The sequence below is a fragment of the Podarcis tiliguerta genome (assembly GCF_965153285.1).
Source record: "Podarcis tiliguerta genome assembly, chromosome: 1".
Classification (NCBI taxonomy): Eukaryota; Metazoa; Chordata; class Lepidosauria; order Squamata; family Lacertidae; genus Podarcis; species Podarcis tiliguerta.
The window spans coordinates 121515278-121538855 of NC_139534.1; the positions used below are offsets into that span (position 1 = coordinate 121515278).

The 23578-nt window shown below is 44.5% G+C and overlaps 1 protein-coding gene across 2 annotated transcripts in view; it reads left to right on the plus strand.

The window, feature by feature from the left end:
- The window catches only part of KIF26A (kinesin family member 26A), a 160116-nt gene that overhangs the window by 117192 nt on the left and 19346 nt on the right, over positions 1–23578 (plus strand). For both annotated transcript variants that reach the window (XM_083433060.1, XM_083433061.1), the window contains exons 5-6: positions 6084–6267; positions 21424–21633. In XM_083433060.1, coding sequence (XP_083289186.1) covers positions 6084–6267; positions 21424–21633 — 394 coding nt within the window. The remainder of the gene's footprint in view (positions 1–6083; positions 6268–21423; positions 21634–23578) is intronic.

A 23578-nucleotide genomic window follows, 5' to 3' on the forward strand; every position in this document is an offset into this window, starting at 1 on the left:
TCTTTCATTTTGTTCTCCAGATGCAGGCCATTAGTTAATTGGTCTTCACCGTCTTCACCGGCTCCCTCTGTGCTTTGCATCGCCTTCCATGTGCAGCAGCCAACTGAGCAATCTGTAAATTGTGCAGAGGAAAGAGCGGGTTAGAGGCCTGTCCCTTGTCACTTGATATTTGAGTGCTCCTCCTTGTGCCATATATTCATTTTTTATTTTCTGCTGTGACACCTAGCTATGAGCAAAGAACTCTCTGGAGCATCTTAAAAGACAACTTCTATTAAAGATGAAAAGTTAAGCAAAATGCAGACAGTAGATCTCACAGTCGGAGGGGAAAATAATATACAGCGGCACTTCAGAAGCCTTAATTGGGAAAGCTGTTGAAAGTCTGTGCCTTGGCATCTTTTTCTGGAGTCCTTTTAGAAGTCTAGATAAGCACAAGGAAAGGAATTGTGCGTGCCTCTTAACCTTAGTCAGAATTTGAGGAGCTTCCTCACCTGGAATCAAACATGTGGTCCTTCCACCACATCGTTGTCCTTCTCGACTTCTGCATCCCTTCATTTCTCAGCCATGCAGATTGTCTGGGAATTGTGCTAGGGATTGAACAGAAGGAGAGAACTAATTTATGTCACGTGCATGAGCTAGAAATCAACCACAGGCTCTTTCTTTTGAAATATGTCAGTGATAAGCTTGAAGAAGGTAAATGGAAACCATGTTATCGCTCATTTGCCCTCGTAATTGTGTTAGATTTTAGGCTGTTTACACATCATATGTTCGAAGCACAGACACTCCAAAGACTCTTGGGAGCTGTAGTTTACCCCAAGAGGGTTGCTGTTAACAAACTACATTTCCCAGGATTCCTTTTTTGGGGAGGAGGGGGAAAGGTGCTTTAAAGAAAGGCATGCAGCTTTACTCTTTCTGTTTTATGTAGAAGGCCGCCTTATTTGAAATCAGACCATTAGTCCGTACAGCTCAACCTTGTCTTATACTGAGTGGCAGATAGATCTTCAGGGTTCCCACACCTTAACTGGAGTTGGCAAGGATTGTACTGGGAACCTTTACATGGAAAACACGTACTTGACCACTGAACTATTGCCTTCCTCTTACTACATAAGTGGTATTCATTGAAAGTTTCCCGTTCAGGCTTTCCTTGTCAGAGCTCTATGTCCACCATAGGACAGGGTCACACTTCAAAACGACCTTGACAGATTAGAGAACTGGGCCAAAACAAACAAGATGAACTTTAACAGGGAGAAATGTAAAGTATTGCACTTGGGCAAAAAAAATGAGAGGCACAAATACAAGATGGGTGACACCTGGCTTGAGAGCAGTACATGTGAAAAGGATCTAGGAGTCTTGGTTGACCACAAACTTGACATGAGCCAACAGTGTGACGCGGCAGCTAAAAAAGCCAATGCAATGCTGGGCTGCATCAATAGGAGTATAGCATCTAGATCAAGGGAAGTAATAGTGCCACTGTATTTTGCTGTGGTCAGACCTCACCTGGAGTACTGTGTCCAGTTCTGGGCACCACAGTTCAAGAAGGACACTGACAAACTGGAACGTGTCCAGAGGAGGGCAACCAAAATGGTCAAAGGCCTGGAAACGATGCCTTATGAGGAACGGCTAAGGGAGCTGGGCATGTTTAGCCTGGAGAAGAGGAGGTTAAGGGGTGATATGATAGCCATGTTCAAATATATAAAAGGATGTCACATAGAGGAGGGAGAAAGGTTGTTTTCTGCTGCTCCAGAGAAGCGGACACGGAGCAATGGATCCAAAGTACAAGAAAGAAGATTCCACCTAAACATTAGGAAGAACTTCCTGACAGTAAGAGCTGTTCGACAGTGGAATTTGCTGCCAAGGAGTGTGGTGGAGTCTCCTTCTTTGGAGGTCTTTAAGCAGAGGCTTGACAACCATATGTCAGGAGTGCTCTGATGGTGTTTCCTGCTTGGCAGGGGGTTGGACTCGATGGCCCTTGTGGTCTATTCCAACTCTATGATTCTGTGATATGCACAAATTTCTGCACCTGGACAAAGCAATGTTCTTTTTGTGGCAGATATTTGGCGTGGCACAGCTGGCCGCAGTCACAGAAAAGTCCGGCGCCTAAACAGAACAATGATTTGGAAGAAGCTTTCCAAACATCTTCTCGTTGTCTCCTAGAATTGCCACTGGGTTTCACCCAAAGTGCAATTCTGCCACAAGTTGGTATGACCCACATCTGTCGACATCCGAGGCATTTGATGGGAAAACAAAACAGATTTCACTTACTTTTGTCATGGGGCTAAGCACTACCCTCCTTCTGCCATATGGGCAAACTGTTAAGCATGTTCTGGAATCGGTGAGCACTCTGGGAATTAAAATTGCTTGCTCTCTCGGTTGCTGTTTCAGGCGCGGTGCCATGCCAGTTTTGGTTACAGCGTAGCTTTATTAATTCCTCCAAGGAAGGCCACCAAGGTAGCAGCTGCTCATTTTTTTTGCTGCAAGAGGCATCATGTGTGGTGCAAACTGCGGCTCTGCCTCTTGACATTGGCCCAGTGACTCAGAAACTCAAAAGATGCTGGGGGGAGCAGCTGTCTTGCATTTAATGTATAAATAGTCTAGGCTCTCTTGTGGTCATTCCAGGATCCGATGGGTAACTGGGTAATCCTTGCCTTTTTGATCATTGCATTCCATGCATCTAAGTCCTCCATCTTGTTTTCAGCCGGGGCTCCCTTTCTTTTCATGCACTGAATCTGCTGCTGGAAATTGTCGGTGCCAACAATACTTCTAATACTCTTCAGAAGTGACTAAGGAGGCAGATGATGCTCTTCCAAATGCTTTCATGTACAAATGGGTGCTCTGAGGGCACTGTAATGTCTGGCATATATTTTAAAGATCCACGTGAAGTAAAATTAGCATTGCATTTGGCCTTTCTTATTGTTAATGACCATCTCTAGCAGCTGCTTCAGCTTTTCCCTAAAATCGTTCAAAGGCTTTTTAGCTCAGGGAAAGGCGAGTTGGAATGGGCGATAGGATAAGGGGCACATAAAATTATGCATGATGCGGAGAAAGTGGATAGGAAGAAGTTTCCCCCTCCTTCTCTCAAAATACCAGCATGTCACAGCAGTGTGCCTACCAGTAATTGCACAGTTCAAAGATGGAGTTAACTCTTTATTAGCAAAAACACGATCTCCACAGACTTGGTTGAGCGTTAGGCCTAATGAGCAGAGCAACTCATTCCTGGTGGTCTTTCTTCATGAAAATCAGTTGCCGAAACTGACATCCTTCCCTAGGCATCCTAGACATGGTTTAACCCTAAACATCCTGCCTTCTTATGCAGCTAGTCCAGGAGGCAGACCTGGCTGTCAGTTTCCTCCTCCTTAGAACTTGGCAGAGAGGAGGATGGAGGAATCCCTAGAATTATTGTCGTTGGCTAGAATTCTTGACTTTCCCCCTACCAGTTCCAGTGGGCAGCTTTGGCCCTTTTTATTTTAAAAAGTTACGCCATAATCCAACACAGTCAGATGTGATTAAGTCTGTTGATTTCAGTGCATCTGAGCACGGCTAACTTGGTTTGTGGCCTTGGCTTTTATGGCAGAACTTACACCTTTACAGCATACTTGACCTACATTTTTCATTCGCCGATCCCCTTGTGTATGCTAAACGTATCTGGCTATTAACACTCAGCCTGGGTGTCTGAATAAACATTGGATGTGTAAATTCAATCTTGGCATCCTCTTTTATATATTTCTCCCAAGGGGACTCCATTTGCAGACTGTATTGAAGCAATCATTAATCTATCAGGATTCCGTGTACATCCCTTCATAGAGCTTTGAAAGTATTCACCAGAGCTATTTCCCCCCTGTTTGTTATTTCCATGTTATAGCACATAATGGAAACTAGAATATGCATAATATTCCCTATTAATCAAAAATATGGGAAGTGTCGTTTATAAACCCGGGAACATTTTGAGACGTGGATGTTTGGCCGTAGAGAATAAACTTAAGTATGAGGACCAAAAATGCAGCAGTAATGTCCTTGAATTGCAAGACATCCTCATGCCAGTTGTCAATCACATTTATGTAAACATTATGTAAATTAAATTGTGCTTTTAAGATGGAACTGTTTTCTGTGGCCCCTTGCTTCACGCTGCCTTTCAGCCTTACTTTTGTTACTAGATGTTGCTTCAGATTCTGCCATTTTTCTAGTGGGCAAATGTTTCTCTTAATTTTGGGACGAATGGGAGTCAGCCTTGGTGATGTTCATGCATGTCTTCCTTACTTATACAACTCTGTACACACTTTCTTGTAAGTCCGTTGTTCTTTTCTTAATAGGCATGTGTAGGATTGCACTGTTTCTTGCTTAATCCAGTTACCATATTTTTCGCTCTATTGGACGCACCAGACCATAGGAGGGGGAGAACAGGGAAAAAATACTTTTTCCTTGTTCTCCCCCTCTAAAACAAGGTGCGTTCAAGGTGCATTCACCCGAGCGTGTGGAGCTGCCTCAAAGATCCCTGAAGCCTTTGGAGCGCAGCGCCCTGCTGCCCTGCAGAGGCTTTGCACACAGCCGTCCCCAAGCCAGAACAGCGAGATGGAGCCCTCCGTCTCGCTATTCTGGCTTGGGAACAGCCTTGCTAGCCCCTGCAGGAGAGCGGGGTGCCTTTACCCCGCTGTCCTGGAGAGGTTTTGCGCGCAGCCGTCCCCAAGCCAGAACAGCAAGACGGAGCCCTCCGTCTCGCTGTTCTGGCTTGGGAACAGCCTCTCTAGCCTCTGCAGGAGAGCGGAGTGAAGGCATCCCGCTGCCCTGGAGAGGCTTTGCGCGCAGCCGTCCCCAAGCTAGAAAAGCAAGACAGAGCCCTCCGCAGCGCTCCGTCTCCCTGTTCTGCCTTTCGGCTTAGCGGCGCAGCCTGCATTCGCTCTATAGGACGCACACACATTTCCCCTTAATTTTTGGAGGGGAAAAAGTGCGTCCTATAGAGCGAAAAATACGGTACACGATACCTTTCTTCCAAGGCATTTCTTCCCAAGTATTTGTATACCTTAGATACAATACATAAAAGGGAACAGGAAAGGAAACAAATACAGATCCGTTCATGATTATTGTTGGGATCAGCTGAAATGGCCGCTGAGGGAAACAGGTCTGAGAGGGGAGGAGCCGAATATCAGCTTGCCTCGGCCAAAGCTAACGGAGTTGATCTTGCTTTATTGTCTCCCTCATAACTGCTGGTATTGGGAGACAGTTCTAGGAGGGGAGGAATCACATGACAATTGGTCCCAGCTGAACTGCTTGAGATTCTGTATCTGGAGACCATGTTCTGCTCCATTAAAGCAAAATAGGCGTTCTACACATTGTAGGCCAAGTTCTCAATGCGGATGTAAAGCTGTAGTCTGGGCCCAACCAGATCAAACTACAGGTTGGAACTCTCATGACCAAATGCTCCTCCATGCAGAAATGTTACCTGCACATGAAAAATTAGGGACGTTGAATTTGATCCATTTTCTGTTCTCAAAGAACCAAACTGAATTCTGCCATGGGCTCTCATGTTTTTGTGTGCTCTCCCCACCCGCCCTAGTGGGGCTCACAACCCAACTGGCTTATGCTATAGCCAGAAGCCACTTTGTCTCTTACCTTGTTAAGTACAAAATATAACTCCTGTGTAAACCATAGCCAGAAGTTATTTCCCTTTTGTCTCTTCAATTGTTAGGTACAAAATATAACTTCTTAGTGAACATAGCAGTGGCAAAGTCCATCTGGGCCTGCGAGTGACAAGGGGATGATTTCAGCATTTAATGACGTGAGGCTTTGGCAACCTTTGATTCTTCTTCTTAGCTCTTGCCAAAAGTCTATTTTTTTTAAAAAAGGATATAATTGAAACTCTACTGGAGAGAGAAATTGCACAAATGTCATGCCAGCCATATTTTGGCCCCTGTTTCCTTCTATTAATCTCCTGGCGAAAGGTTCTCATGAAATCTGATTGCAAAAAGAAATGGCTTGATTTGTTCAACAGGCAGCGATGGCACTGAACATCTGGTTTACTGGCCTAAATTGCTCCTCCTAGATAATAACGCTGTCCTTTTTTTTCTTTCTTTCTTCAATATTACTTTGTTCAGAGCCGCCCAGAAACTTAACCTGTCCTCGAAGAGAAAGAAGCATCATGCCCCATTGCTGCACTCCCATGAATTCTCCATCTACGCCACTAATTTTAGTGGCATTCTGCAGATGTGTCCTCCTCCTGCACCGCCATGCCTTTTAAGAGCTGTGTCGAAAGTCAAAGAAAACCCGGGGATTGGGAAGGTATTTGAATCTCTCCATCGCTTTGTTACTCCTTCATTAGCATTTAAAACCCAACAGGAAACGTAAAAAATTCAAATGTATCTGGAATCAAGACTGGATAGCAATGATGTTTCTGTCCCTTAGGAGGCTGATCTGATACATCAAGTCTTTGCAACCGTTGGACAAGGATGAACAAGCTGTGGGTTGCTTGGATTCAGTTCACAGAGGACAGGTTTCGATTTGCAGTTGGCAAATCTTTATACAGTTGTACCTCGGAAGTCGAACGGAATCCATTCCGGAAGTCCATTCGAATTATAACCCTGCTTGAGAGAAACTGTAATTCCCAGGATTCTTTGGGGGGTGGGGGTGGTCATATGCTTTAAATGTGCTTTAAATGTATAAAAGGTAAAGGACCCCTGACTGTTAAGTCAAGTCGCAGACGACTCTGGGGTTGTGGCGCTCATCTCGCTTTATAGGCCGAGGGAGCCGGTATTTGTCTGCAGACAGTTTTTCCAGGTCATGTGGCCAGCATGACTAAGCTGCTTCTGGTGCAACGGAACACTGAAACCAGAGCAGCGCATGGAAATGCCATTTACCTTCCCACTGGAGCGGTACCTATTTATCTACTTGTGCTGGTGTGCTTTCAAACTGCTAGGTTGGCAGGAGCTGGGACTGAGCAACGGGAGCTCACCCCATCACGGGGATCCGAACTGCTGACCTTCCGATTGGCAAGCCCAAGAGACACAGTGGTTTAGACATATAGACAGCTCCAAATCACATACAATGACTTCAGTCATACGCTGGCTAAATCAGGTTGTGCTATTGCTGTTGATTGGAAGGTCTTTCACAACAAAGCTGGAACGGGCTTCTTTCAGTAAGGGAAATGGCAAGAAAATGCACTGGAAAGTGTGAGAGAGCATTTATTTTGACGCAACATCTAATGTCCCTACGAACAAATCAGAATGAATGCTCAATAATTAACAGGTTGTTTGGAAGTTCCCTTTATGCTACTATAGGATACCAGAACTGATCCAAAACTTTAAGTCCAGCTTCTTTCAACGATCTGATGGGGTGGGGTGGAAGAGAGGCAGCAGAGAGTGTAGCTGAAACCTGGCTTTTTAAGGAGCCTGTAGCAGTGGGTTTCCTTAAGTTGTTCTTTCTTTTGAACAACAACAGAAAGGTTTGCTGCTGCTTTGGAAGTGGTACTAGATGTTCCTCCAGTAGCCCATTGGTTCCTTCTGCCCAACAGAAGGACACTCTGCCATTTAGGGTAAAAGAAAAAAGACGCCCTACTAAGCGTTCATTGAAGCATTTTGGCTTGTCTACTGCGAGAGACAAAATGGCAGGTTAAATGGATCATTGGACTGTGTCAGTAAGGGGAACCCCGCACTATCTTAATTTAAGGAAGGAAGAAACATTTCCAGGGAAATTAATCTAACAGGGGTGACTAATAGCAGGTATGGCAAGGTTCCCAGATAGCTGCTCTTATGGCAGCAACATTTATTATTTACTTATTTCATAAATTTGATATACTGAATAATAATAATAATAATAATAATAATAATAATAATAATAATAATAATAATGCAATACACCACCTTCAAAGTGGTGCTCAGGAATGAAGAGTTTGCTAGCCGCACCACATCTGAGGCCCATGACTGTGGGGATTTGATCCGGTGAGCCACTGGATTTATCCCAGCTCTGTGATACTATGGTCCCATGCTTTGTGTTTTTGATATGGAAGAGACTTGCAGGAGCGCTCCTAGGTCCTCAAAATGCAACACGGAATTTGGGCCTAAGAATGGAATCGCAAAATGAAGTTTCTTAACGAGTGCCGTGTTTTTGCAGCTGAAATCTTGGAGTGTTTAATTCACTCTCCCAAGGTTTAGAAAGAACACGGAAGTAGCTTTGGAATGCATAATTATACAGGTTACTGCCGATTTCCATTTCAGGGAGGTACTAAAGTACCAAGTCGAGCTTCAAGGAAATCCCCACTGAGTGATCGTACAAATTGGAACTGAGGTCAAGAAGTTTTAATTCCTTTGATATTCTGCATCACACTGTATATGATAAAGTCATTCTCAGTGAAAAAGAAAGATAATATGGCCAGGGCCAAACTAATGGTGCAAAATGTGGATGGCTCTTTAGGGTTCTGGAGAACAGCAGAGAATATTCACATTGGCTTATTTCCCTATACTTGAAACATATTTAGAATTTTACAGTATTTTTTGTCTTAACTGCAGTGAGGAGGTGGTAGGACACATTTCTGTGGTCGCTGGTGTTTGTGAGTAGCTCTACACATCCCTCTCCTTCCTTGGAGCATTTATAGGGAATAAATGAAGGATGTTCAGGAATCATGCTTTGAGTGATGGGCTCTCCCTGATGAGCCTCTCTCTTTTGCTTACTTGGAGTGCCTTGGCCTTGCAGCTTCATTTGAAGAAGAGGAGTTGGTTCATGCTGATATCTAAAGTATTGAGGCAAGGCTGAGATCTCAAGTGCTATTCCCTTTATATATTTTTGGTTCTTAAGCACCCCCCACCACCAAAGTTTCCACCAGCAAGCTCCTATTTCTTTGCTCCTAGATGGTGTGATCCCATCCTGCACATGGATATTTCTGGTGCTGTGCTGCAGTAAGCTAGTTACAATCCTATCCTCTGCTTTGTCTACGGGTTTGAGGGGGAGACAGTAATCTTGGGCTCTCTGTTTTCTTTCCACGTGCACCACTTATTTTGTACACGTAATGTTATGGCATCATCAACAGTAGGACTCCTGCACAGACACAGGAGATTCTGCTCTTCCTATTTCATGCCTAGAACTACGGTATATCTAGAGGCATCGCTAGGCTCCCTTGGCAAGGAGACGTATTGGCGTTCTCTGTTCCCTTCTGGGCAAGAAGATGAATCTGTGCCCCCCAATCCCTTGCACAATTGGCAAGGAGCTGTTACCCCTCCACCATCCCTTGTGCCCTTGGCAAGAAGATGTTGGCCACCCAGAGCAGTGTAGCAGCTGCTTGGGGAGTGTGTGGATGGGCAGGTTGTCCCCTGGCCATTTTGAGCCAGAGTGGAGAAGCACGGTTTTTGTGCCCCCTGGGCATACGTCCTTGGTTGAGGCCAACCCGGCTGACCTCTTGGTACATCCAGTATTTCCTTCACACCAGCAGTTTTCCACTAGTGTGAGAGTTTCACCAGTGTTGTTAACAGCCAGGTAGATTTCCTACATGGGCAACTTCAGGTTTCACCGACAGACGTGGCATTGGGAACAATCCTATCTGTGCCCATAGGGCATAAATCAGGAATAGCATTGCACAGCTTGTTGGCTACCACTACAGATTCAGTTCCTTTCTAGAGATTTTGCAGACAGATTATTTTTGACTACATAAACATACATGCAGAAAAGCCAATCTTGAGGGATTCTTTTGTTAAGAGTGTAGAATCTAAACATGTGTTGTTCTTTAGCAAATTAAGCCCCCATTGATTCGATTACTGTCATTCATTGGATTTCTCCCCTCTTGTGAAATAGTGCCTTAAAAAAAACAACCTAATAAAGGAGCGCAAGAACTAAAGAAACATATTACAACTTGCAAGAATTTCCCCCCAGTGTATATCTCTCTAAATTACCTTGTCAGATGAAAGCTGGCTCTTATGATTGAGCTAGAGAAAAGGTTACCGCTTTAAACTTCAGAACTCGTTTCTGGAGAGCTGAAAAAGGAGCATAGACTTGTGTTAACATTTTAAGCACAGCTATGACAGAATTAATTCATGGAATCATGGAGCTGGAAAGAGCTAATTTAGTGTCGTCGTCAGCAACTAGATTTGCTGGAAGAGCACTCTGAGAGGTCAAAGTTCTCAATCTGCCCCAACCTTTAAGGTGACGTGGCGGTAAGCCCCATTGCCACAGCTGTCAGTTATATCACACCTTCTAGGCTGGTTACTTTGGGACCCCATAATCCTCTTAAAGGGGCTGTGTTTGGCACCAAAGACCCCCAGTTGCTGATTCCCCAATCTTCCCTCAAGTCTCTCCCATGTAAAAAAATGTTCCCTACCACAAGGTTTCCAGACAAATGCTCCACTCTCCTCCTCCTCCTCCTCTTCCTCTTCTCTGGCATAAATTCTGCTACCTTTACCCTCTTGACTCTAACCATAGTTTACTGTAACATTTGCACCAAACCAGGCATTCTGTGGAACCAGAGTAGAAGTGGGCTTTCGTTGCCTGGTTAGGGTTAACCATGTAGTTGCAGAGATGATGCCCTGTTACGGTTAAACTGGCATCTGCACCGAACCTCTAATTTAAGCCAATAGTGGGAATATTCAGAGGACACCTTCATTGCTAGTACAAACATCCCAAGTCACCAAACTCAGAGGAGTGTCTCGCACCATGCTGGGCACCTGTGAAGCCATCTACAGGCAAAGTCAACAGCTGATGCCATCATTGCTCATGTTTTCCCAAATTTATGTCACAATGCAAATGTCCACCAAATGGTGCTCAGGTGAGGGATGCATTTGTGCTGGAAATACTGGAGAGAAAATGAATGCATAAGCCTGTGTTCCAACTCTATTAGCCATGCTTGAGAGATGCAACTCTGTGCTAGGCCACACACATACAGCATGGAATGCTTATGACCCTGTTAATTTGATTAATGTTACACAGCGAATTACTTATCTTGTTCCCTAGAAGTGCCAATAACCTCAGAATTCACATCATTTCGACTGGGTCTCGGTTAAGAGGCAATAGTGCTGTAGTTTGGGTTCCCCCCCTTTTTTTAAGAAAAAGAAAAACCGAAACATTTTTTTCATGTCTCTTTGAGTGCTATTAAATTTAATGTCAGACTAGTAGGAAAGATGTTTGAAAGCCATTTAATACTGCTACCAAAAGAAGTTAGATTATGCTCAATTTCTGACATTAATGTGCTACTTAAGATAATTTATCAGATTGTGGTGTTAAAAAAAAAAGACATCCTTTTTGCAACGGCTGCTGCATTGCATTCTAATTTGACTGCCCCCCCCCACAACCTATGTAGATTAGAAAGGAACTTCCCTTCTCCCCTGTGAAAAAATGTTGTTTTTCCTGGGGTTCTATTCTGTACACGCTTTGTAGCACAGCATCGCTTACCAGAGTAACTGTAAGTGCCTGTCTTTTTCCTAAGCTCCTGTCAGGTTTTTTTTTTTTAAAAAAAGAAAACAACAATTGTTGGAATGACAGAATCCTTTGATGTCAGACAATTGAAGGGTGTGCATGCGTGCGCATGCCCATGATTGCATGAGAGAGAGAACTTGAATCATCCAACAGTGTACTTGGAAAAAATCATGCGTTTTCCTTCTATCATTTCTTAAAATGATATTTTGTGTTTTTTTCTTTTCTTATTCATTTCCCCAAGCCATAGCCAAGTCCCACTAACATGATTTACTGATCCTGTAGGCTTTTTCCTAAGCTGCTTGTATGCCCTAATCACTTCTCCTTATGATAGTTGTTTGATGGATAACAAATAGCTACTTAATTTTGTCATCTTTATTGCCGCTTGTTTCCTAATGACTGGAATGCAGCTTCCAGTATAAATCATCTTGCTCCCTTGGAAAAAATTTCAGTCCATGCCTACGGTTGGGTCAAAGGCATCGCTCTCTTCCTTTGAATGCTGAAGACCCTCCATAGCCCTCTCTGGAAAATGAAACTCGCAGTGATCTCCCTCACAGGATTGTTGTAAAGCAGAACAAGAGAAAACAATCCTAAAAAACAGCCCCCAGACAGTCTGTGTGCATTGTGCAGCTATATGAATGATTAATGCACACAGTAGGAGGAAGTCGCTCCAGCTAATACGTTCAATGAATGAAACCAAAGGTGGAAAATTGTATAGAAAATACATATTTTCTTCTATTCTGTGCCTACTTTGAAAATAAAATAAAATAAAATGGTTTTGTGCACACCTTTGGGGAAGCAGGGAATCAATTTTTGCTTAATAGAGGCCACTTTCTAACGGCGACAATATAAAAGTGCTTCTTTGACGTTCTCCCATGAGAGTTTGATAGTCTCTCCTAGCGTAGCCATTTTTGCATATAAATTTGCCATATGCTATCAGAAGCAGTACATGGAGGGGCGTCTGAGAACTGCACACAGTAAACCAATTTTGCAAGGGTTATATATCTGTCAGTTGTAATTAAATCCACAAAACACCTTTAACTCTGAACTAAGGCTGTAACTACTACATGTTATGGCGGCCTGGCCCATTGGTTAGATAGAACGTGGGCAGTTTCAAGTGGGGACACAGAAAGAGCAGGCAGGAAGGGAAATGCTAAACCCTTTCCCCACCCATTGCAATTACGGACGCTTTTCCACAGACATTCTCCAAAACAACCCGGGAGTATTATGGGCAAAGCGCTGAGCACTTTCTCCCTTCCACCCCTTCTGGGCCTTAAATCCTGGACCTCTTTGCTGCTGCCCCCACCCACCGCTGCTTTCTGGGTGGTTGTTGGAGGCCCCTTGGGTTGAATCCAACTAAGTAATACTCATTGTAGACCCATTAGACTCAGTGGACATGAATCACCCAGTTGTTGTTGGCATCTGTTTGTCTTGCGAGAGAATGGCGTGCGCCTCCAGAACTGAAGTTGAACGCCTGGGCGGTGTGTATGGAGGTTCTGGGCTGCTGATGTGGTCCAAAGGATGCAGAGCACCAGTTTGGCTGCAGGAGTTGCCTGAAGGAGGCGTACAAGGCCTTAAGAAAGCCAGTGTGGTGTAGTGGTTAAGAGCGGTAGTCTCGTAATCTGGGGAACCAGGTTCGAGTCTCCACTCCTCCACATGCAGCTGCTGGGTGACCTTGGGCCAGTCACACTTCTTTGAAGTCTCTCAGCCCCACTCACCTCACAGAGTGTTTGTTGTGGGGGAGGAAGGGAAAGGAGAATGTGAGCAGCTTTGAGACTCCTTAAAGGGAGTGAAAGGCGGGGTATCAAATCCAAACTCCTCTTCTTCTTCTTCTAAGGACTCCACTCCAGATTTGTGTAGGCTTTACACCTTAGCCTTTTCTTCTTCAAAGACAACCCTGAAAGGCGTGGGGTTTTTGCATCAGAGTTTTCTTTCTCCTAGATGGGCTACCTTCTCAGGTGGGCTTTCTCCTAGATGGGCTACCTTCCCAGGTGGATGAATACCCCAGTGGCCCATTGACTTCATTGATAACAACCCAGTGCTTGTTTTCTGCCTATATTGGACTGTTCCCTTAGGAAAGAAAGAAAAAATGCTAAAAAGAGAATTGTCTTTTTCGTGCTGTTTACAAGTCTTCTTTAAATGTTTTGCTGTGTACGCATAAATGAGTGTTTGAAAGGAGGGGGAAATCTTTGTTCTCTCTTTCTTTTTTTGCCGACTTCAGCATATATCCACTTAATTTGCCCTTAAAAGTGGCAGGAACAAGAGGATTACAACTTGTGTGCATGTGTATGTTTTGCTTTTGTAACCTTTCTTTTTCCCTGACTCCTGCTATATGTTGACAAGCAGATCAATGAGAGAAAAGGACATTCCCAGGATATCTTCCTTCCATCCACTGCATTGACATTTAAATGAACACCCATTGTTAACAGTTAGTTAGCAGGTACACCCTGACCCTCCTGCCCATCCAGTTCCAGGAACTTTCCAAATTATTTATTCACATGAAAACCCCTGTCCCTTGAAGCCTTTTCAGCATATGCAATTTTCTTCTTCTTCTTCTTCTTCTTCTTCTTCTTCTTCTTCTTCTTCTTCTTCTTCTTCTTCTTTTCTCTCTCTCTCTCTCTAACCAAACAGGCTTGGAATTTAATAGGATTTCCCTTAGTAATTCTACTGACCCCCCCTCCCCCTCCCCCCAGACTGGCTCAAATATATAAATCTGGGAAGTTCAGCAGTTTAATGTTAACCTACAGTGTACAAAACCCACATGAATTACAGAGGCAGTTAATTAGCAAGATAGTTGTGTGATTTGCATAATACAGACGGCTTCATGAATAAAGACAAGCATCCGCTCTTATGAGGATGCTTAGTGGTGCTGCCTTGCGTGCGTTTGTTTTAGGGTAATTTGCAGAAATTACAACTTGGTTCTTAGCAGAAAGCCTTCCAAAGAAACAGGCTAGTTGAAATTGCACGGCCAGTGTGGATTTAGGTCTTTGAAATTCACGTCTGCCTTCTTGCCCCTTGCCCTATTGTAGCATAAGAGAAGGAAGTAGTCCTATTAATGGGCAGGGACCACTTTTTCCAAACAGGACCCGATTCAAGAGTGATCATCCCCACATGAACCTCATTGATAGGTGAGCAGTCTATTTTCACCTGATGGCAGGAATGGATCCAACTCCTGCTGCACTGCAAAGGAGCACTTGGAAGAACATGGCTTAGAGTGTGTTCCCAGTTATTCCTTTGCAGGGTGGTTTGTATTTGGCGCTGTTTCAGTTTGGCGCTGAATACAAGTTGTGCTGCTTTCGGCCGGCTATCAGTCCCACTTGGGTGCTCTGATATCTGCCGAAAGCAGTGCGCTTTGCATTCGACAGCAGAGCGAAACAGCACTGAATGCCAGCCAGCCACAGCTGAAAACAACCAGGACCACACTTCTAAGGCTTCAGAGTACAGCTGTAGCTTTACCTGCCCCACACCTGATGGCACATGTCAGGCGAGTGTCAGGTGGGTGTGACCTGGCCAGAATGGTCTTGCGGGCCAAATTGGGAGGCCTGAATGGGCCCATGGAACAGAGGTCCCCCACCAGCAGAATAGTGTCAACAATATATAGTGTTAAAAGTCCTTCTTTCTGATTACCCTGACATCTCAGTTTAGTCATTTGGTGACTTACTACTTTGTGTGATGCAGAGACACTAACTCTGGCTTAAAGGTAAAGGTAAAGGGACCCCTGACCATTAGGTCCAGTCGTGACCGACTCTGGGATTATGGCGCTCATCTCGCTTTATTTACTTGCACTTTGACGTGCTTTCGAACTGCCAGGTTGGCAGGTGCCGGGACCAAGCAACGGGGCCCCGGGGATTCGAACCACCGTCCTTCTGATTGGCAAGTCTTAGGCTCTGTGGCTTAACCCACAGCGCTTACCTGCCCTAAATGCCTACAAGATATTTGGTATCAGGAAAGATGGTATCTCAGGCTTGAGTTTGCAGGGCGAGGGACCAATAAATAGCTTGCAAACAGGCTCTCCCAGTTTCCTCACTTTCTGCTAACGCCAGTTAGCTCAGTTGGTTTTTATGTGTATTGCCCTGAAAGTTTTATATTGAAGAGCAACACAGAAGTCTAAACCGAAAACTAGCAAACCAGACTGGTTCTCCACTAGCTTGCATTCAGCTCCTGTCAAACAGTACAACAGAGCTTTAACTGCAGTTATGTACAGTCATGCAGACTTCATTTTTGCTAGGGATGAGGACTGATGGGTTAAGCCAAAAGGCACATCTGATTTAGGTCCTTTTTTAAAAAGGCGGAAAGAAGGGAACTGAAAGCCAAGGAATATTCAAGTGTGATGGAAAAGGTCACCATATGTTTCTCTTCAGATTTTAATGTTTGTCAAATGCACAGATGGAGATATAGATATATATGGTATACATGCTCTGAACAAATTTCGGCAGACATCTTCAATATCTTTCTGTGACCGCGATGGTGCAAATGAAATCATTTTGCAGTTCTCCAGCCCTGTGGTCTCCAATATGGTGTTCTTCAGATGTCGTTGGACTTCAGTTCCCAGCAGCTGCAGCCAGAAAGGCATGTGGTCAGGGATGATGGGAGTTGTAGTCCAACATCTTCTGGAGGTCATAACATTGGTTACCCTTGCCCTAGCTCTTCGAAAAGAGTGTGTGGCTAAGTAGCCTTATCCTCTATGAATTTGTTCTATTCACATGGGGCTCATCCAGCTGGGAAGGTAGCTCCATCTAGAAGAAAGAAAACCCTTTCAAAGCCGCCAAAGTTGGTGGCCATCTCTGCCTCCTGTTTCATCATTTCGGAAAGTAACTTTTGGGGAACGTTTTGAATTCTTCGCACATGTGTACACCAGAAGCCAATTCAAACTCATTTTCAGCATTTCTGTGCAAAGTCTTCAATTCTCTCGCTCTCAGATGAGGTCACTTGTTCTTGTTGCACAGGAGAAAAAAAAAAGTTTTTTAAAAACGCTTAATTAAGGGAATAAAAGCATCTGAATACATGGCAGGTGTTTTCATCCCCTTAAATTTGTTCAGTCATCAGTGTGCAGAACTGAGATTGCATACTTGTGAGAGGAGAGGGGAAGGGCAAGGCACAATGAATTATGAAAATTAGGGGCTCGGTGTCAGGATGATGATGACGCATCCTGTTTTTACTCCTTGAAATTGCTAGCTTTCTGCCGCTGACTTTGCAAGTGTATAGCTTTTTCTCAGCTCCCCTGGATGCGGGTGGTGATGTCCTCAGGCGTTCAAGTCTGGGCTTTTCCTCTTGTTCTTGTTGACTGGGCAGGTTGTGGCCTCTAGGGGAATCACCTTTATCCCTAGGGCGAGGAATTGTGATTGAAACACTTTAATCGCCCCCATGGTTATGGGCCTGTAAGTCTCTTTAAAAAAAGAAGTTTTCCCCTTGAGATGTCCTTTTGATCTCCTCCTCACCTGCTTTCCTCCACCCCTTCTCACGGCCTTACATCTCCCTGCAGAGAGCTAGAGGCAACCCCAGGAAAATAGAGACAATGCCTTACACCCACAAAACCATGGATTCTGCTGCCATTCGTAGTTGTCTGGCTACTTCCATGTTGCTTTGTCTGAGAGACACAATAGAGAGCGGATAGGAATTGGGGGCAGAACAGCAGTTCATTACCTCTGGGCTATCCGGGCTGCCCCCAAACATTTTGCTGCTTGGGGCTAGGGCTGGGCAAATTCATCGGTTTTGGTTCTCTCAGTTTCTTGTTTTCTCTAAAATTCAGTTCTCCACAATTCTGCTGCAATCTGTTGAGGGTTCTTTTTTCTTTTTTTATAAATCCTCATGAAAATTCTTCAACATAACTAATAAACAGATTTTTGGTTTCAGCTTTATATTCAGCTTTGAGAAATATGCACACAAGCCGTTTCCCCCAGTGTCAGATTATTTTTGTATGTCATTTCCCCTAAAATAATGCACATTTTTGTACACATTACTTGACTGGAGAAGTTGGAATCGGACTCGTTTTTATTTATGTTGTACGTCCTTGTCCACCCCATAAAGCTTACAGAGAGAAGAGTTAATTTCCTTATTGCATTCACACACAAGACAGCTGAGTCGGAACTATGGGCTGGCTTACTTCTTTAAAAATGATACGTAGGAAGTGGAAAACAATCCTTCCAAGAGCCAACCCTTAATTATAGATAGGAGACACCTTCCCAGTGCTGGGTTCTGGCAGGTATTAGCTCAAATAACTCCTCAGGAAAAAGGTCCGTATAGTTAAAACTATGGTTTTCCTAGTAGTGATGTCTGGAAGTGAGAACTGGACCATAAAGAATCCCCGAAGAATTGATGCTTTTGAATTCTGGTGCTGGAGGAGACTCTTGAGAGTCCCATGGACTGCAAGAAGATCAAACCTCTCCATTCTGAAGGAAATCAGCCCTGAGCGCTCACTGGAAGGACAGATCCTGAAGCTGAGGCTCCAAGACTTTGGCCACCTCATGAGAAGAGAAGACTCCCTGGAAAAGACCCTGATATTGGGAAAGATGGAGGGCACAAGGAGAAGGGGACGACAGAGGACGAGATGGTTGGACAGTGTTCTCGAAGCTACGAACATGAGTTTGACCAAACTGCGGGAGGCAGTGGAAGACAGGAGTGTCTGGCGTGCTCTGGTCCATGGGGTCATGAAGAGTTGGACACGACTAAACGACTAAACAACAACAAACTCCTAAGGAATATGTTGGCCTGGTTTTCCCCCTCTTAATCGCTTGGAATTTATTATGATTATAATTTCTGTTTCTGTTTACAGGCCTAACATAAGAGTATATGAGCCGTTATGGGAAGACATATTTTAGGCTCTGGGTGTGAAAAGAGTCAGCTTTGGCATACGTCCTTTCGTATAGCCAAATGATTGTTTTTAAGATACTACAGCAAATTGCTGCTGTTGAAGGTAACATTCTTCTTAAGGTCAGGACAGAAATGTGATTACCTTAGGCATCATCCCACACTAACTGTAAAACTCAGTGCAGATAAACGCAGTTTATTTGGAGAGCCAGTGTGGTGTAGTGGTTAAGAGCGGTGGACTCGTAATCTGGTGAACCGGGTTCGCTTCCTCGCTCCTCCACATGCAGCTGCTGGGTGACCTTGGGCCAGTCACACTTCTCTGAAGTCTCTCAGCCTCACTCACCTCACAGTGTGTTTGTTGTGAGGGAGGAAGGGAAAGGAGAATGTTAGCCGCTTGGAGACTCCTTAGGATAGTTATAAAGTGGGATATCAAATCCAAGCTCTTCTTCTTCTTCTATGACGTGTGCTTGCAGTTTCCTTCTAATTCGGTGCGTTTTTGAAGTGGTGTCCTCTTTTTTGTATATTTTGCACAGAGAGGAGCATTTTCCCGCCCTCTTGGCGATATGTCAAGGTCGGAGGAAGCTCTCTAGCATGCATTCACTGCTAGGAGCTTCACGCAGCCTTGAATGTGTCACCTACAATACAGTTTCCCCCCCTTTGAAGCAACTGCTTCTTTTATTTTAAGGTTCGCTTATTTTCTAGGACTGTCTTTTCATATTCATATCAGCCCAGGCGCTGGGGGAGGCGGAGAAGGGAAAGAAAGCCAAACAGCAGAAGAATAAGAGGACCACTTTGCAGAGCTAACGTGTTTGAGTGATGCTGCATTCCTGAGAGCAACATTTTTTTCCCCTAGCCAAGGAGGCCTCAGTAGATATTTAACCTCTTTGTTATTTGGAAGAAAGATGTAGAGTGCTGCGTGCAAAAGAATATTTCTTGAGATGGATAAAATAAGCAGTTATATCTGGGCACAGCATAGCGCTCTGAACTGGTGCTCCTTTTAGAATAGAGGGGAAGGGGGCAGCTAGAATGTGTGGGTGCTTTGGAGTTCCTGCTTACCCAAGGAAGCAGTTGGATCAAGGCAACTGCAGAGGAGATGAGCAGGGCTGGGCGATATATCAATATATTGTCCAAAACAGATTTGAAGTCCATACCTTGGGTTAAGAACTTAATTCGTTCTGGAGGTCTGTTCTTAACCTGAAATTGTTCTTAACCTGAAACACCACTTTAGCTAATGGGACCTCCTGCTGCCGCCGTGCCGCTGCTTCACGATTTCTGTTCTCATCCTGAAGCAAAGTTCTTAACCCTAGGTACTATTTCTGGGTTAGCGGAGTCTGTAACCTGAAGTGTATGTAACCTCAAGCGTATGAAACCCGAGGTACCACTGTATTGTGATATCAGTTTCATAATTTTTGACCTGGCAACGTATCAAGAACTAGTGTGTGTGTGTGTGTGTGTGTGTGTGTGTTGTGTGTGATGCAAAAATCACAATGTGGGGAAAACCGTAAAGCCAGCCAATGTCTCTGCATAGCTCCATTAATATTTCAGACATCGTATATCGCAATGTTTAGCTGGAGATATATCGCAATGTTGAAAGCCTGATACTGCCCAGCCCTAGAGATGAGTTGGAGGAGTAACGGCTATCGCAGATACTACCAAGACTGTAGGCTAGTTCACACTTGCATTTGCACAACTTAATTTCTCCCTGCTTGACAACCATGTGCTTTTAAATGATTGGCAGCTGAGTGTGTGAAGGCTCCATGGAAAAGCACAGCATTTGAAGTGATGTCAGTTCTCTACCTACAAGGTTATTTCACTGTTGCCCCATTCATTCTTGCAAGCCATTACTTGTCACAGTCTTCAGATGATAACTACGCGAACCTCCCTCCATGCTGTTACTCAGGGGAAGGGCCATAGAACATAACAGCGTTTCTTGTGCTAGTCCACAGGCCATAGCAGAAGATAGCTCTGTGGTAGAGCATATGCTTTGCATTCAGAAGGTCCCAGGTTCAATATCCGGCATCTCTAGCCAGAGCTGGAAAAGAATCCTGTCAAAAAGCCGATTCCAAGTGCCATAGACAGCGCTATGCTGGGTGGACCAAGCAGAGTTAGAAACGTAAGATATGCTGTATAATCTAGGTGCCAAATGGCTCCTTAAACCAGGGTTGCAGTCACAAAAACTGAATGCCTAGTTGTCATTTTGGGGCCGGATGTCTTGAAAGTCATATTTTTCAATACAACTTTTGGGATCCTGAAATTCATTCTGGTTGTGTAGATAAAATACAACAGATAGAATTCTACTGGATGTGTTGTTAGTGTGTGAAAACAGTCTAGATCCAAGGTTCGCCAGGCATATAGCTCCAGATGGTGGAGATGTCAGGCACCATTCTGGTGCCCCGGCATCTTCACTTGGTCGCAAGTGGTCAATAGCTAGGTGCAAAATGCGTCTGGCACCCATTGAATTTTAAACGCTGACCAACAGTCTGACTTCACTACCCACACGTTTCCTGTGTGGGTGGTGAAATTGTTGTTGTTGTTTAGTCGTGTCCGACTCTTCGTGACTCCCTGGACCAGAGCACGCCAGGCACTTCTGTCTTCCACTTCCTCCCACAGTTTGGTCAAACTCATGCTGGTAGCTTCGAGGACACTATCCAACCATCTCGTCCTCTGTCATCCCCTTCTCCTTGTGCCCTCCATCTTTCCCAACATCAGGGTCTTTTCCAGGGAGTCTTCTCTTCTCATGAGGTGGCCAAAGTCTAGGAGCCTCAGCTTCAGGATCTGTCCTTCCAGTGAGCACTCAGGGCTGATTTCCTTAAGAATGGAGAGGTTTGATCTTCTTGCAGTCCATGGAACTCTCAAGAGTCTCCTCCAGCTCCATAATTCAAAAGCATCAATTCTTTGGCGATCAGCCTTCTTTATGGTCCAGCTCTCACTTCCAGACATCACTACTGGAAAAACCATAGCTTTAACTATACGGACCTTTGTTGGCAAGGTGATGTCTCTGCTTTTTAAGATGCTGTCTAGGTTTGTCATTGCTTTTCTCCCAAGAAGCAGGCATCTTTTAATTTCGTGACTGCTGTCACAATCTGCAGTGATCATGGAGCCCAAGAAATTAAAATCTCTCACTGCCTCCATTTCTTCCCCTTCTATTTGCCAGGAGGTGATGGGCCCAGTGGCCATGATCTTGAGTCTGAGCTCAGTTTTCGTTTGGAGTTAAACCCATGAATTTTTGATGACTTGCAGGTAAAAGTGATGGTGAGAATTTGCCCGTCGCAAGGAACACATGACACATCGGAATCCATGTCGTTTTTGAAGGTGGACCCGCGGAAAAAGCAGATCACACTTTATGACCCATCTACAAGCAGCCTTTCCAATGCTGGCCACCGAAGAGGAGCAGTAGCCGTCCCAAAGATGTTTGCCTTTGATGCTGTATTCCCCCAGGATGCTTCCCAGGTACCAGAACTAAGGATATAATGCTAATAATTTGGGTCGCTGCCGTGGCATTTTAATTTCAGCAAGAGAATTCTTCGCAGCTTTTAGGATGAATTCCTCCCCCCCTTTGAATTAGTTGGTTTAATTACTGGGAAGGCATGCTAATTAATAGTCAGTTCGCAAGGTCTCACGCTGTTTTAATTTAGCCCAGATGTGAAATTAAGAAGCAATATCTGCGGAGATAATTCTGCTCTATGAATACTTCCCTGCTGTACTTCCTTGTGTTATTTAAAGCAACACACACACACAACCTGTGAATTGCAGTGGCACAGTTCACAATCACATGCCTCTGTAAGCCTCATTTGTAGATATTTTAGGAGGTATTCCACATCTATCACATCTTCAGGTGTTTAGCTGAGAGGGACACAACAGAGCAGTGGTTTTTATGCTGTGTTTTAAGGGCGTGGAGCATGTGAATTCCTAACCATGATCATCATGGTTTCCAAACTTCAAACTCTTTAGCAGCACATAGCTCCAAAGCAATATGCTGGTATTCTAACCCTTTCACTCCATCACTGTTCCTATTGTCCTCCATAAGTTGCAGGGGTAACTGACAGCCTGTTGTACTCACATTGGTTCCCCACAACAGTTTGAAACCTTCATCTCTCAGGGTTATTGTCATGGTATTATTTGTGCAAACCACAGTTTCCCCAACTCAGATGCATGGCAAACTGATTTGCTCAAACCAGGAAGTTAGGCTGGGCATCAGGGTGCACATGCAAGGGGAGGGGGGAGGTGGTGCATGAAGCCTTGGCCCCAAGTAACTTGGCATTGTCATCTACTTGATTAAGCAGAAGAAGAAGAAAGAGGAATTGGACTAGGGCAGGAATCCCCAAACTCAGCCCTCCAGATGTTTTGGGACTACAACTCCCATCATCCCTAGCTAACAAGACCAGTTGTCAGGGATTATGGGAATTGTAGTCCTAAAACATCTGGAGGGTCGAGTTTGGGGATGCCTGGACTAAGGAAATGTGTGGGTGTCTGACAGAAGTAGGTTGAGACTAGGGGTAATGGGCCTTCCTCCTCCCCAAATCTCCCTCTGCAGGTTCCATGTATGCCGGCGTCTCTCATAGCTGTGGAGACCAGAAAAGAAGCACGTATAAGCTTGAATTAATTTTTTGAATTTGGGATTTGAACGGTGCAAAAAGATTACACTGTAGACTTCTGATTTCTGTCAGTTTCAAAGCTCTGTCAAAACCTCACTTTTTCAAAATGTTAAGCATTTGGCAAGCTTTAGCGTTTGACAGACATCAAAGTAGAGCATCTAGTTCTGCCATGTTATTTGATATCCCGACACGCAAATGGATTGGAAAAGCAAGGCAACCCAAACTTCTCTGGAAGGCTGGGAGTAATGCAAAATGTGCTATAAAGTAGAAGCCAGAATGCAGTAAGAGAGCAAGTGTGAGTTGACTTGCACTTCTTTCCCCTGTGCCCCTGTCTTGTTTGAACTGGTGAGGTGTGCATTTCTGCCACGGGGGCATAGCACACTCCCTTCCCATATTGCTCACAAGTTTCCTAAGTTGCTTGGAAACTTTTCTGTCTAGCAACCAACTAAGTTCAAATAATAGCAGGTGGCAACCAGTGCTTCACACACACAACATACTGGGGTTTGCATTCCCTGTTCTCTGTCTGCACACCCCGGAAATCTGCTCTGGAGGGGGCCCTAACCCTCCAAAACTTACCTGAAGGTGCATGGTTGTGGGGCTGGAGGGGACAGAAGAGGAGGCTGTGTTGCGTTGGATATGGACCAATACAGTGGTGCCCCACAAGACGAAAAACTCGCAAGACGAAAAACTCGCTAGACGAAAGAGTTTTCCGTTTTTTGAGTCGTTCCGCAAGACGAATTTCCCCATGGGCTTGCTTCGCAAGACGAAATGTCTTGCGAGTTCTTGCGAGTTTGTTTCCT